This window comes from Dermacentor variabilis, chromosome 6 (genome assembly GCF_050947875.1).
Source record: "Dermacentor variabilis isolate Ectoservices chromosome 6, ASM5094787v1, whole genome shotgun sequence".
NCBI lineage: Eukaryota > Metazoa > Arthropoda > Arachnida > Ixodida > Ixodidae > Dermacentor > Dermacentor variabilis.
This window is the reverse complement of record NC_134573.1, coordinates 71,316,790-71,333,226: the sequence shown is the minus strand read 5'-3', so window position 1 is coordinate 71,333,226 and position 16,437 is coordinate 71,316,790. Positions and strand designations below refer to the sequence as shown.

At 43.8% G+C, this 16,437-nt stretch overlaps 1 protein-coding gene across 1 annotated transcript in view; it reads left to right on the top strand.

The window, feature by feature from the left end:
• The first annotated feature begins 6,547 nt into the window (after positions 1-6,547).
• The window catches only part of sra (RRM_RCAN_like domain containing protein Sra), a 30,708-nt gene continuing 20,818 nt past the window's right edge, over positions 6,548-16,437 (top strand). Inside the window, exon 1 of the mRNA XM_075695155.1 lies at positions 6,548-6,874. Within this exon, the coding sequence (XP_075551270.1) occupies positions 6,707-6,874 (168 nt within the window). The 5' untranslated portion in view covers positions 6,548-6,706. The remainder of the gene's footprint in view (positions 6,875-16,437) is intronic.

Below are 16,437 nucleotides of genomic sequence, written 5' to 3'. Positions count from 1 at the left end.
TTTAGGGGCAACGAAGTTCTTTCTACTAATAAAGTTTTGTTCTTCTTCTTCTTACGCCGCAAATTAAAACTCGCTCTAGCCCCCGTAAAGTTAACAGCGTATTTAACAATAGTATGGCCTATACTGGAATGTGCAAGCATCATATAGGACTCCTACCAAAAAGGATTAATTCATAAAATTTAGCGGGTGTAGTGAAGGGCGGCTAGATTTATTCTTTCAAGGTACTCCCGAACTTATTGCGCAACAGAGATGCTGCAAGAATTAAATGTAGCCCCCCTCTCGAAACGCCGTCACATAGCCATACTAAAATTCTTTTCTTTTTTTTTTGCTTTCTCAAAATTTCTTTAACTTTGATGCAGCGCAGTACCTAATTCCGCGACAAGTCCGGAGCCTACGAAGTGACCACCGCAGAAACTTCCTAGTATCTCAATCTCGTTTGAACACATATGCATACTCTTCTTTGCCTAGAACCATAATTAAGAGACCGGAATGATTTACCGAATACTATCTGTCATTCTCAAACTGTAGAACATTTTGAAGCGAAGGTTACAAAATATTTCCTAAGTGAATCCTCATGATCTAACACATCTCGCGTAAGTTGTATAATGTAGTATCGTTATGTATAATGTTGTGATGTATGTGATGTAACATGTATCATGTAAGCTGTAGAATGTAGTATCGTGATTCACTGCATATCGTATCGTATACATTGCTGCTTTATGTTTCACATGGTGATTGTTATGTCAGATTTTGTATTATATTTATGTATAATGGCACGCTGCGACTTGCATGAGTATATGTATTAGCTATACAGTGCTGCTTTATATAAGCAATGATGGCTTTTGTGCCATATTTGTACCCCACCCCTGTAACGGCCCAATCGGCCAACAGTACCTGCAAATAAGAAAAAAATATAACTACCAGCCACTGTTTCCCCGCGAGGCTGCAAATAATTCGTACTTCAAACTTTTCCCGTTACATGAATAAGGCGATAACCACAAAAATAAAATTATTACCGCGTAGCTTTAAATGTTTTTCCTTGCCTATTATAGTGCAATGGCGAATGCCAATTCTTTATTGAAATTAAATAAAATGCTTGCTTCGCTGCAACTATTTACTTTCAAATTTCACTTGGCAGTGACGTTTCATGAGTAAAACGGGCTCATTAAAGGGACCCTGAAACGCTTTTGACGATTTTCTACAAACGTACTGAGTCGTTAGAGTAGGTCCTTCTGATCATTAATTGACACATCTAAGTGCTCTGCGTAAAGCGTGTAATTTATTATAAGGTTTTAAAAATGCACATCGCTGCCGATCGCAGCGCACTGCTCGGCGGAATTTTAAGCCGCCCCTACCCATATGACCGAAATCACCCATACGACGTCAGTGGGGCGAGCTATCCGATTGGCTGACCAGGGCGCGTGATCGATAATTTTTCCAACTTTATGGTAAACAAATGATCTTCGTAATAGTTGGAATGTTAGTTAATTTGTTTTTATGAAAAGAAAGTAGCATAAAGAGAATTCACAAGAACAATTTTTCAGTACACTTAAGCACTTCCGGCACACAGCAAGTGTGGTCTGCTTGTGTTACAACGTACTCCATTTTGACGAGAGCTCCGCGGTCAAAGTCGGTCTTATTCTTTTCGCGAGCACTATGATTCGACTTTGTTGCCTTGTGGACTGCAAACGTAGCGACTGGCAATATGTCAAGCTGCGACATCGTGTCCCTCTGCAAGGCAGCATACGAGCGAACTGGCTGCTGCTCATCGGACTGCCGCTATCCGATCGGCGCCAGGATTTGCGCGTTTGTGGCCGTCCACTTTACACCGGAAGATTATTAACGCAATAGCGTTTCGCGAGTCCGGTATTAGGGCAAACGCAAGCTCAAGGGGACAGAGTCTGGCCGTTTGACTGTGCCGTAACGGGATGAGCCATGAGATGAGCAGAAGGGCAAATGTGAATGGTCTGCACGGTGCAGCCACCTGGTGGCACAGAGCTCAACCATACACAGTGCTGCTGGTGTGTATTTTTCGCAGGAGTGTAATCATCAACACGTTGTTTTTTATAAATGTTTAAAATGTTTTACACTTGGTTAGAGCAATATTAGCGCTTTGTTTGGCTGGTTAAGCGCCGCGCCAACAAGTGTACGGACCATGCACACCGATCAGGCCGCTCACGTACGTCTACGCTAAAGTTCCTTCATCAGCTTGAGTTTATGCCTCCAGTTATTTGCCGAAATGACCAGCTTGCCTGTGGACCGGAATACAAGACACGTTCGGCGTTACGATAGAATGCTCGCAACGCACGCTGCAACGCACGCGCTTGGGGCCGACGGCCAAGCGGCTAGCGGAGAGGTCTCGCGCAGGCGGGGGCGAGCTCCAAAACAACCGGAAGTGGACGATGTGACGTCGCATCGTGACGCAAACCAGTGAAGGCGGAGCTTAGGCTTAGCCCCGCTCGCTCGGCGAACGAGTTGAGGAGGAAAAGCATGGCTAGAGAGGAGAGTAACTTCTAATCGCTTGTAGCTCCGTTAATACGTAACGCTTCAGTTAAATTGTGGTGCGAATGTTCTACTTAAGCTGTACCCTACGCGTCTACAAAATTTGTCCGAACTGTTTCAGGGGCCCTTTAACTGTACCGCAGACTTTTGAAGAGTGAAATGCTCAGACTCCATGCTCTTTGGCCATGTCTGTTGCACACCTCACTGCTTCCGCCGATGAAAAGACTCTTCAGGAACAGCAGACGCTCCGGAGGTATCAAGCACGACGCCATTTTGAATATGCCCCATGACGACGATTTTGTTTGCTTCTGTGATTTGCTGGCGGGGTAACAACCCCGCGTGGTCCATGTGCCTTGGTTGCCATCTGCTGTTTTTTAAGTTCATTCTACTATAGTAACCTTTATTTTACACTTTATAGTAACCTTATTTTACACTTAATTGTTCTTGCTCCGGCGCTTTATTCATGCGCGAGTCCATTTGACGTGGTTTCTTGTTTGCAAAGTAAAGGAGCGGTGTATCTCACAGGCGTACCTGTGAGATACACCTTATTTCATTTCCCTTTTGTGGGCTTACGCGTCTTTATGGGTAACGGTGGGCGTTATTCACATTTGTACTAGTAAAGGTACCCCCCTCCGTCATGTGCATAGAAAAGTTCCCTTGGGATGGGCCTCCCCTGAAAAAAGCAATCCTGGGCACGTGCCTGCCTGGGATTGCAAGATTTACTTGAGTATGGCTCACGCACCATGGAGGAATCGAACGTCTTGCCGCAGGTTCTTAACCTGACCTGAGAGAGGCACGGTGCGCGAAGACAGTTGCACTGAATCCGTGCAAAGTAACGAGCTTCCCCTTGAGTTATCATAAATTGTTTATTTCCTGATGTCGCTTTCTTCCCCTTAAATAGTTACTCATGGCCGGTTTCTTTTCCATTGCCGCCACCCATGGGATTATTTCAGCCTCTCTGACTTTCCGCTTGACCTTCTTTGTTGCCGTGCTGCCCACCCCACAGGCCGCATACTTGCTGGTAAGCTTCCTAGTTCTTTTCCTCCACTGTGAATCAATGTTTTTTCTGCTCAAATACATCAACACGCTCCCAGCCCATTTACTTTCTTCCAGATTCCTCAGTGGTTCTTCATAATCAATTTTACTGCGAGCTTCCCTCACTTCAAAACTAGTCCAGCCCATATGATCCTGCGCAGCTTCATTTGTAGTCTTCCTGTGAGCGCCCAATGCGAGGCGACCCACTGACTTTTGGTTCCCATCGAGTCCTAATTGTACCCCTGATTTCAAGCAAACAACCACATTTCCAAAACTAAGTCCTGGAACCATTACACATTTCCACATACCCTGGAGCACCTCGTACCTATTGTATCCCCATAGCGCTTTGTGCTTCGTTATGGCTGCATTTCTCTTCCCCTTTACTGTTATTGTTTTTCCTGTGTTTCCATATATGTATATTGCCTTCGTTTATCCACATACCAAGGTATTTATATTCTCTTACCCGAGGTATTTCCTGGCCCTGTATTGCCACTGTCTGCTCACTGTTTTCATTGAATACCATAACACCTGATTTTCTAACACTAAATTTCAAACCTAAATTCTTTCCTTCCTTTCCACAGATATTAGCCAGACGTTGCAAATCACTTTGCTTGTTAGCTAGCAACACAACGTCGTCCGCATAAAATAAACGTGGAAGCTGCTGCTCTACTACTGTACCCGCCTGTCTGTATGAAAGATTAAACCCCATATTACTACCTTCTAGCGTCCTCTCCATCCTCACCATGTGCATCATAAACAGCAGCGGGGATAAAGGGCGCCCTTGCCTCAGCCTCTTGTTGATATCAGCTTTCTCCTCGCTCCTCATCCCTTGCCATTCAACGCAAACGGTATTTTCTAGTTAAACCTCTCTCAGAAGCTGTTGACAATCGACGCCTAAGCCTTCCCCTTCCAGAATATACCACAAAAGGTTGCGGTCTACGTTGTCATACGCTCCTGTAATGTCTAAAAAGGCCGCATTTGCTTTCGTCTGCTTTCTGTACTCTTGATATTTCCATACACTGAGTAAGAGTAAATAAGTTGCCATCCACACGCCTACCTGTTCTGATATCTTAAGCAGCCAACAAGGACACCAAGAACAACATAGGGGAAATTACTTGTACTTACTAATTGAATTAAAGAAATGATAAATTAATGGCAATGAAAGTGGATGAAAAAAAAACTTGCCACAGGTGAGGAACGATTCCACGTCTTGGCATTACGCGTGCTATGCTCTGTGTGTGTAGGATGGTATTGTAATGGTAATGATTGTGGCATGCTTCTCTAGAGCATTGCAGCACCTCAGTAGGTCATGGTGAAATCGTGCGTTGCTTTCGGCTGTACAAATCGACTTAAGAGCACGCCGAGAATAACAGTTCACCTGTAAGCACATGTTTCTCTTTGCTTACTGCCGCCCGTATGGCGTGCATTTTCTTAAGTTCGGAACCATTGCGAAGATGCACGTAGGTGGTCTACTACATTACACGCGTCTCGATGTTAAATTTACGCTTTAAATGCTCGTTCGCGTGTCCCCGCATGTGGTTGGGCTGGGATTTCGCCGCTAGCTTCAGCGCGCTCGAGTTCTGCTCAAGTACGCGGGCAGTCTGATTGTACGTAGCGCAATGTGTGTGTGTTTAAGCACAAGGGCGCCTACGTACCGAGCATTATGTACTATTGTCTTCTAGTAAGCTGCTGTGGAAGCGCTTCAGATTGCGCGTATGTTGATGCATATGCATTCTTTCGCGAGTGCCCTGCTCCGTCACGCGAAAAGTGTAATCTCTTGTATTTGCACAAAAACGCGTAATTTGCGAAGTTAAGACATTTAATCGTTATACTAGTGTAGATGTTGGCGATTGGTACCTTTATAAGCGAGCAGAAACAAATTAAACCAATAAAAATTGACCATAGGATCGATACATAGGCCTCCATAGAAAATGCATGGGCAAGCTTATAGTAGGGGTAGGCCAACTGGGGGGTGTGGGGAATTTGGGGGGGGGGCGCTAGCTGAAATTCCGAAGTGGGCCAACTTAACATTTTTGAGTCGGCGATCTGAAATTTGGGGTTCGGCCAAATTGAAATTTATGGTTTGGACCGCCCCCAAATTTCAAGTTGGCTCACCGCCAAATTTCAAGTTGGCCTAATCCCTACATTCAGTTGGCCCACTTCCAAATTTCAGTGGGCCTACCCTAAAATTTCAAGTTGGTCCACCCCTGAAGTTCAGCTTGGGCCACCTCCATATGTCAGTTCGCCCTCCCCCAATTTCAATTTGGCCCACCCCTACTATAAGCTTCCCCGTGTATTTTTCTATGAAGCCCTTTGGTATCCTTATGGATATTCTCTCTGACAGTTTCTTTTATTTGCTTAAGTTGTTTCTAATCGCTCATAACGCTACCGATCATCTATATTTGCACTACTATAACGATTCGAAAATTACGCGTTGTTGTGCAGGTACGAGCTGGGGTACTCGCCAAAGGAGGCTTATACATAAACTAAGCTAATCATTAAAACGATTTTATGCACGCGAAAAATAAATGTAGTATCATATATTACTGTAGCTAAATTGCCTCATCGCAAATAAAATACTTATGTAAGATAAACGGATATTATTTGTGCAATTTTCGATAGGGGAATCGAAAACGCACTCGAGTGCCGCGCGTGCGCGGCTGAGCCCATCCTCTTTTGCCCCCGGCAATATGGCCGCTGGTGGCTTCATTCGCTTCCATAGGCGCCCGCAGTGGCTATTGCTCCAGATACTTTAGTATATAACCTCCTTGCTGTTGCGGCATAGAGTTTCATGCAATTGTAGGAAACTCCATGCATTGCGGCACGCGTCGTCATAGGGTTTTATACAATAATTGTATGTATGAAAAGTATGAAAGTCTATGCGCGTCGCGCCAGAACATGGCCAGAACTATAGATCTACAGTCAGACATCCATGGTTGAAATATTGCGCCGCCATAATGGCGCTGCCTACCACCGAAATCTACCTCTTTTTCTCTATTAAGTTGTCCACGCGGGCGCCTCTTTCTCACCCGTAGGCTCTCCGCGTTTGTGCGCGGAGCGTGATGGCTGTGTGTGTGGCGTAGCGGTGTATCTGTAAATATCCGAAGGACATCCTGAAAAGCCGCGTAAGCTAGCCTTACCACTTCGAAGAGTAGTAGGTGTCCTTATAATGAAAACCCGTGATAGCGCGTCGGGCGACATGGAAGAGTGCCACCGAATCAGCGCCTTAGAAGATTGCGAAGTGTTGTTGAACGATTTGGCGGATACATCCGACCTTCCGACGTCGCTCATAATCACAAACCTCGACGTTAGCATCTTCACGGACCCGGAACAAAAGGTACCCACCTCGCCTTATGACATGACTCATCTAGCTTAATGAAATACAATCGATTTCGCTCAGCCGCGCTCGCAAACGTTGCTTCACTCGGCTATTGCAACGTCCAAGATGTCGAGCATCGATAAATTTACCATCGATGTTGGTTCGATTAAGTCATTTTGCCATGCCCGTCCCAGTTCTGCACTTTAGTTCCTTGCCTAGTGAGTGAACGCAAGGCAGCATGCTTTCTTTAATCCGCCCTTATAAAACGCATATGGGTCGGAGTAATTCATTGCCGGCAGATTTCTGCGCGCCGGGATTCCATAGAAGATCCTTTTCGTTCGAGGAACGAACCCACCCCAATCTGTGTGTGTTAACGAACCAAGCGTTTGTTTTTCCACCATCATTAGTTCTTTGTGCTAGAACTACGGTCAAATTTTGCTATGCTCACACATTTTCGTTATCCAAACTAAACTACTTACCGCTGGCAGCTATGGCTCAGTTTGAAGGTTTTACTTTTATTTCCAGAAGTAGGGTCTTATGAAAGGAAGAAAAGTAAAAATAATAATGGGCCAGTTTTAGCGGTAACTTGAGCGAATGATCGCGCGAAACTTGCGATTGTTAGTAAGGCGAGTAACTTTCTTAATACTTTTGCAAAAGCGCCTCGTTCTATTGGTGACTAAAAAGTAGATGGTTGTAATTAAACTGAACGGCGCTTTTTTTTTCAGTTGATGTTTCTGTAATCGTTATTTGTATGTGTGCATCAGTGGTATCAGGCTTGTGTAAAATATCATCCAAGGAAATTTCTAGCACTTACAGGTCGTGATATCCTGCAGTCATTGGGTAGCCTCAGGAGTAGCCTCCAGGAGTAGCCACGCCATTCATCTGGCAGCATTTATGGGGAGTATCCTCACAGTCTACACCGTGTCACACACTCCTTATCAGAAAGCAGTCTTGCAGCATATTCCACTCGCATCAGCACCAACCAAAGACATGTACATTACGCAGCCAGCTAAGCATACTTCCATGTTACATCCATCCTTGGTCCGTTTGAGTCAGCTGTTTACGCACATCTGGAGATGCGTGCGTGCACGATTTGATAGCAGGATGTATTATTCTTCTTTTACTCCCACTGGGCTTTCTGCTTTCTCAGAGTAGAAGGGAGCAAGGTCCAGTGAGCAGGGAAAGTGCAGATTCCACCGCAGGAGAAGGGGCACGCTTGAATGCAAGAGTGTCCAGGAAATAGTAGGACGGAGGCGGCCAGCATGATGTTCCAGCTGAACAAATCTCAAATGGCCAGTTGCCGTGCTTGGCTGTTTCGAGAGGAATGGAGACTCCTGTATGGGCCTCTATTGTTGTTAGTCCTTTTTTTTGCTGCGGAAGGCTCCTGTCTAAAAGCAACTCACTCAATTTCATTTTTTTTTAATTGCTGTAATGTGCCCATCTGTTGTTTTACAACAGTAGTTATGGATTCCTTTAACTACTGGTGTATCGGAATGCCCTTTCATTGTTAGCCTATAGAGATAGTTTCTTAAAGTCTGAATGTTGTGTAGTTGCACAAGTTGCATTTGCCGCCTAGTCACAATTCAGCTTTTTTCATTCTGAAACAGAGGCTTGTGCTCAAGAGTAAGGTTGGTTCCAATGTATGGAGGGATTTTGATATCTCATGTAGAAATTTTGTTGAAATCGAAGAGAATAGTCGGGACTTCTTGTGACTTACCTTTCTGAACACACCCAAAATCAACATTTGCGATCATAATTGCAGTTTTCAATAGTCCTGAATGCTTCGTGTTTTGTTGATACTCTCCCTCTCCTGAAGTCCGCAGCCAGCTCCTTGACTTACTGTATAAAGGACTTTGTTCACTCATATTATCATGTAATTTACTGTAAATTTCATTGCTTTAAGAAAAAAAAAATGCCTAATCACTGTCCTCGCCTGCTGGTTTAATTCCATATTGTCACATTGTAGTGACAATGAAGCACCAAAACCACCATCAGTCCATCCTTATAAAGCAAAACATTGCCAAAAGTGCACTCTAAAAAAGATTACACTCTTTGGGGTTTATCCTGTCCCCGCATCATCGTCTGTCTTGCTTGCTTTTCCTTTCTTGAAAACTCTGCGCTTGCTACTTTCTTGTCAAGAATGCTCTGTCATGCTGATAATGCGCATGCAGTATGTGACCTGTAAGTACTGATTGCACAGGCATGCACAATAGATTGCAATCATTGTTTGGGGAGAAAATAGACCCCAAAGGGTGAAAACTTTTCATAAAGTGTGTGTGTTAATAATTTAACTCTTTATTGGGCTAACTTGGGCTCCTAAAGACAAGCAGCGCTTGAATCGCTAGGGTAGTGGCAAGTGCAGTAGTTGGTCATCGAGTCTGAATTCACGGGTCAAGTCCTTATGCTATTTATAAATGTGTCAGTACATTCCAGAATAATCGCTGGTGCTCGTGTACGTTCAAGAATTTGAAACACTATTCCGGGTCATGTGTGCATTCTGATTAGGCAAGTCTGTTTCACTACACAATGGGCAAGTACATTCAGGAAATTTCAGGCGCAGTAGGGGCCCGTGCAGCGAGTGATAAACTCGTAACGGTGATAATTCGGTGAAAATCTGTGATGCAAAAAGTAAAACATTGCATGCGGGACGATGTGTCCACACTGTTACTCACTCAACCTGCCGAAGTACATAAAAGAACCACTTCATCACATATTACCATTGCACTAATCCATCTGCCCCCTTTCCATTCTGGGCAGGAAGCGTTCCAAACCTCGCTATTCAGACTTAGTATTGCACATTTAGCGTACCACACACACAATTTAGAGGGCAAAAGGTGGCAACCAATATTCCAGTTGCAGTAAAGAGGAAGAAGTGGAGTTTGGCCGGCCATGCAAAGCGTAGGGCAGATAAATGGTGCTCTATTAAATAAAGTTACAGAATCTGTGTCAAGGGACGGGGAGTGCAGCCAAGAATGCCAGAGAATTAGGTGGTTTGATGATAATGGAAAATTTGCAGGCATGAGATGGGGTCAGCTGGTGCAAGACAGGAGAAATTGGAGATTGCTGTGAGAGTCCTTTGTTCTGCATGGACATAAAATAGGCTGATGATGATGATACATAAATTGTATAGGAATATATTGCTATACATACAGCCAGGTTGTGAAAAAAAAATTATATAGAGGGCCAGTGAAGCAGAACCTCAGTGCCATAATTTTATCAAGGGATCATTCCAATATTTCATTGTTTGTTTTTATGAAGATAAGTGCTTCCTGTTCTTGCACTCTGATCACGAGTTGTAACAGCCATAACACATAACACACATCTTTTATGCCATAATACACATATTTCAGGAACTATGAATTTAGGTGCTTCATCCTATTTTTGTACGTATGGTATATGCTTGCGTGCTTTTGGTGTACCCCCTTGGGCTTTTTTTTTTTTTCAAGCGAAGTGCTTTGATTTTTGCCAAAGTCTGGCCATATCTACATGATGAGGACAAACACAATAATGAAAATTGAGGTGTTTTTGATTCTCAGAGTATAAATTCCTAAACATTTTAATTCCTAGACCTAGTTGTAAGGCCTATAAAACTGCTTTTGGCTGCATGTGCGTAAAATTGTTGCGGGTCATGCCTCTTGACAAGCCAGACATATTTAGTGCATTTTTGGTGGTAAAAAAAACAAATTTTGGAACATTTTTGTTCTTGAACACATTTGGAAGACTTTCAAATTCTATTTCAAATATAAGTATTAAAAAATTCCCTAAAGACTGGGATTGTACTTCATAACGTGGGCTCCTGCCATGTTGGCACAGTATGTCATAATTTTCGCAAGGCAGGAAATTTGTAACTGATGGTAAATATTAACTGGTAGCAGTTTGAAAAAAGTCATCATCATCATCAGTGGTGAGCGGACTAGAGGTGGAGCATCATGTTTTAGCTCAAGGTCCCAAGCTCAGAACCTTGTCCAGGCCACTGCATTTTCAGGCTTGGAGTGGCACCTGAAATTGCTGAGAAAGTATTGCAGAGAACCAGTAGTGCTGTACTGCTTCAGGTCCAACGACCTCGTTGACGAAGCTGCTAGGAAAGCACATGAAGCAACCCTTGTTTCTTTAGCTTTATTGCGGACTGACACAGCCCAACACTTCAGCAAGCTAGCGCGTCGTATGACATTGGAGAAGTGGCACACACTTGAATTCACTCAACATCGATTGCATTCCCTCGACCCATTTATGCAACTGCGACTGTTGCCTGGGCTTCCACGAAATGAGGAAACAATGAACACCTCTGCTACTGCCCATATTTTGAATATGAAAGACATGACTTCTGCACAGCCCTAAAATAGTTGGATAGAAAACCGTTCACATTGAACAAAATCTTGGGACCATGGCCTCGCATATCGCAGCTAAATAAGGCCACAAAAGCGCTGCTGCGATATTTGAAATCTGCTGGATTGAGTCACTGTCTCTGACTAGGACTGAGTGACCAGTTGATATCCCCAGTGGACTTTCTCTTTTAATCTTTCCCTCCCTTTTTCCCTCTCCCTAGTGTAGGGTAGCCATCTGGGCTCAGTCCTGGTTAAGCTCCCTGCCTTTCATTTATCATTTGCTCTCTCTCTCTTCAGGTGCAGCAAATTAGGAAGGCCCACTGAGCTTCAACAAAACATTCTGTCACCGTAACAGGAATTGGCCTCCTTAGAGAACTGCAATATTTGACCACTGCCTCCCTGATGACGCATGGCTGTAATTAATGTACAAAGCCTCAGTTCCTCGAGAGTTCCACATATAATTACAGTGCCCCTTGTTTGACCTATTCATAACATGCGTCAAGTGCAGCATAGCTTTGGACAGTGAAAAAGGATGCTCAAGTCAAGGAGGGTCATCGCATCACCGAAAGCGGAGGTAATAGTCACATGATATCTCAAACAACTTAAGAGCAGGCCGTTCAGCCTGCTGCGGTTTTTGAAGGCCATGCAGTGACCGCATTGCCAAAAGCTGCCAAATAGACGTTTCCACTTCACTTTTCACTATCTTTTCTCCCATTGATTGCTGAATGAACTTGGCTTTCAGCAGCTTGGCCGTAGTGTGTGCCTATGTATCTGTGGTGTCTGTTACCATGAGACTGCCACAACAGATTTCAGTGATGTGACAAGTCTTCTTTTTCACATCCAGAGCTGCACTGCACTTGGCACTTGTTTTGAACTAGTCGCATTAAAAGGTAATGTAATTAATTACTTGCTGCGCTCTACGGGGAATGAAGGCTCCATAGCGCAATTTGTTGGGTCAACAGCAATCCAATAAAGTGTTAAAAACGACATATGCTTTCTGTCAATACTCCTCTAAGGGCACTGAAGATGTCTGTGCGGTGAGTTATAATAATGAGATTCTCTGGATTATTCACCCCTTGCACTGGCACTCCCCGAATAACTTGGGAACCAGCCCCCATACACTCCTCACTAGTCCCAAGTACAGGTACTCGTTTTATGTTATGAGCACAGTCCTTGCCTCACCCAACTCAACACGTACAAGTAGAACATTGCGGACCCATTGAGCATACCTGCCAATTCTCCTGAATTTTTTGTGGAGTTGACGAATTTGGGATTGTTCTGCTATTTGCAAATGTTGCATCAATATTTATGAAAAATATATTTGCAAAGAAGGTTTCGCTTGTCAGCCTTTTATTCTTATGTTGGAAGTCTTCTGATGATGAAAGGATGCAAGCAGGGTTCTTGCTGTATGCAGAGGACACTGAAAGAAGTGATTAGCGACTCAATAGTCATTAAAGAAGGTCGCTGAAATCTATAAAAGCTGTTTTCTCATTCTGTGCTGTTCCAAGTTAGCTGCTGCTATAAAGTTAAATTGTTTATAATGTGCATATGTATCCCTCAAAAGGCGAGCGCTCACAGCATGGTTTAAAAAAATGCATATTTCCTTTCCGCCTCGTTCCCCTTTCATGTCATGGCCACGGTATTTCGCTAATTTTGATGTTGCCAGGTTGGCAAGTAGGCACTGTGCCATGCACTGTTCCACTATTCCAGTACGCACTATGCCACCCAGCTAAGCACACAGAGCTTGTAGTTTATATTTCTGGCGGTTTAGCTGGAGCACATGTACAAGTGCTCTGTTGCTTTGATACAACGGGGCAGCCATGGCAGCTCGACATGTTGGTTTTCTTCACACTGTGATAAGTAAAATTATGAACTGTTCATGAATTCTGACGCAGACAAAAGTCGTGACGAGGAACTGTCATTGTAGGTGCTGCCATCTAGTGAAAGCGGGGTGAGATCATCATCAGCCTGGTTACGCCCACTGCAGGACAAAGGCCTCTCCTATAGTTCTCCAACAACCCCGGTCATGTACTAATTGTTGCCATGTCGTCCGTGCAAGCTTCTTAATCTCATCCGCCCACCTAACTTTCTACCGCCACCTGCTACGCCTGCCTTCCGTTGGAATCCAGTCCGTAACCCTTAATGACCATCGGTTATCTTCCCTCCTCATTACATGTCCCGCCCATGCCCATTTCTTTTTCTTGATTTCAACTAAGATGTCATTACCTCGCATTTGTTCCCTCACACAATCTGCTCTTTTCTTATCCCTTAACGTTACACCCATCATTCTTCTTTCCATAGCTCGTTATGTCGTCCTCAATTTAAGTAGAACCCTTTTCGTAAGCCTCCAGGTTTCTGCCCCATAGGTGAGTACTGGTAAGACACAGCTATTATACACTTTTCTCTTGAGGGATAATGGCAACCTGCTGTTCATGATCTGAGAATGTCTGCCAAACGCACCCCAGCCCATTCTTATTCTTCCGATTATTTCCAACTCATGATCCGGATCCGCGGTCACTACCTGCCCTAAGTAGATGTATTACCTTACCACTTCCAGTGTCTCGCTACCTATCGTAAACTGCTGTTCTCTTCCGAGACTGTTAAACATTACTTTAGTTTTCTGCAGATTAATTTTTAGACCAACCCTTCTGCTTTGCCTCTCCAGGTCAGCGAGCATGTATTGCAATTGGTCTCCTGAATTACTAAGCAAGGCAATATCATCAGCGAATCGCAAGTTACTAAGGTATTCTTCATGAACTTTTATCCCCAATTCTTCCCAATCCAGGTCTCTGAATACCTCCTGTAAACACGCTGTGAATAGCATTGGAGAGATCGTATCTCCCTGCCTGACGCCTTTCTTTATTGGGATTTTGTTGCTTTCTTTGTGGAGGACTACGATGGCTGTGGAGCCGCTATAGCTATCTTTGAGTATTTTTACATACGGCTCGTCTACACCGATTCCGTAATGCCTCCATGACTGCTGAAGTTTCGGCAGAATCAAATGCTTTCTCATAATCAATGAAAGCTATATATAAGGGTTGGTTATATTCCGCACATTTCTCTATCACCTGATTGATAGTGTGAATATGGTCTATTGTTGAGTAGCCTTTACGTAATCCTGCCTGGCCCTTTGCTTGACAGAAGTCTAAGGTGTTCCTGATTCTATTTGCGATTACCTTAGTAAATAGTTTGTAGGCAACTGACAGTAAGCTGATCGGTCTATAATTTTTCAAGTCTTTGGCGTCACCTTTCTTATGGATTAGGATTATGTTAGCGTTCTTCCAAGATTCCAGTACGCTCGAGATCATGAGGCATTGCGTATACAGGGTGGCCAGTTTCTCTAGAACAATCTGTCCACCATCCTTCAACAAATCTGCTGTTACCTGATCCTCCCCAGCTGCCTTCCCCCTTTGCATAGCTCCCAAGGCTTTCTTTACTTCTTCCTGCGTTACCTGTAGGATTTCGAATTCCTCTATTCTCTCTTCCATTATCGTCGTGGGTGCCACTGGTACTTTATAAATCTCTATAGAACTCCTCAGCCACTTGAACTATCTCATCCATATTAGTAATGATATTGCCGGTTTTGGTCTCTTAACGCATACATCTGATTCTTGCCAATTCCTTGTTTCTTCTTCACTGCTTTTAGGCGTCCTCTGTTCCTGAGAGCATGTTCAATTCTATCCATATTATACTTTCTTATGTCATCTGTCTTACGCTTGTTGATTAACTTCGAAAGTTCTGCCAGTTCTATTCTAGCTGTAGGGTTAGAGGCTTTCATACATTGGCGTTTCTTGATCAGATCTTTCGTCTCCTGCGATAGCTTACTGGTATCCTAACGGAGTTACCACCGACTTCTATTGCACACTCCTTAATGATGCCCACAAGATTGTCGTTCATTGCTTCAACACTAAAGTCCCCTTCCTGAGTTAAAACCGAGTACCTGTTCTGTAGCTTGACCTGGAATTCCTCTATTTTTCCTCTCACCACTAACTCATTGATCGGCTTCATATGTACCAGTTTCTTCTGTTCCCTCCTCAGGTCTAGGCTAATTCGAGTTCTTACCATCCTATGGTCACTGCAGCGCACCTTGCTGAGCATGTCCACATCTTGTAAGATGCCAGGATTAGCGCAGAGTATGAAGTCTATTTCATTTCTAGTCTCGCCGTTCAGGCTCCTCCACGTCCACTTTCAGCTATACTGCTTGCGGAAGAAGGTATTCATTATCCGCATATTATTCTGTTCCGCAAACTCTACTAATAACTCTCCCCTGCTATTCCAAGTGCCTATGCCATATTCCCCCACTGCCTTGTCTCCAGCCTGCTTCTTGCCTACCTTGGCATTGAAGTCTCCCATCAGTATAGTGTATTTTGTTTTCACTCTACCCATCACCGCTTCCACGTCTTCATAGAAGCTTTTGACTTCCTGGTCATCATGACTGGATGTAGGGGCGTAGACCTGTACAACCTTCATTTTCTACCTCTTATTAAGTTTCACTACCAGACCTGTCACCCTCTCGTTAATGCTATAGAATTCCTGTATGTTACCAGCTATATTCTTATGAATCAAGAATCCGACTCCTAGTTCTCGTCTCTCCGCTAAGCCCTGGTAGCACAGGACGTGCCCGCTTTTTAGCCCTGTATATGCTTCTTTTGGAACTTCACTGAGCCCTATTATATCTCATTTACTGTCCTCTAATTCCTGCAATAGCACCTCTAGACTTGCTTCACTAGATAACGTTCTAGCGTTAGACATTGCCAGGTTCATATTCCATTGGCGGCCTGTCCGAGTGAGATAGTTGCCCGTAACAGCACATGGTCAGTGATCTAGCAGTGCATAACTTTCTTCTTGAGATAGAACATGTCTGAGAGACTATTAAACGTGTGGGTCTCCTATGAACCCATGAATACTAACATTAAACTGCCGGAATTGGCAAAAAGAAAATGTTGCCTAAATTTTTTCCCGTGCTTAACCAACTCGGCAACTGATCATGCATTGTACCTCTCCCTATTGTCAACAAGACCTATGCGCCATTACCTAACGCACTTTCTAACCACATATTTTACCAGAACTAATATGTGTAAGCTTCCCTTCTTGCATTCTGCATTCATTTCGAATAACCTAACTGAACTCTCTGACACACTGTATGAATAGATGCTCATAATTTTTTTTCTCATGCAACCATGTTTTTTTCTATTTATGTTGCCTGTTCTGCTTAGAGCAGTTTTTACAATAGATTCAACAGTGAAGACAATGGAA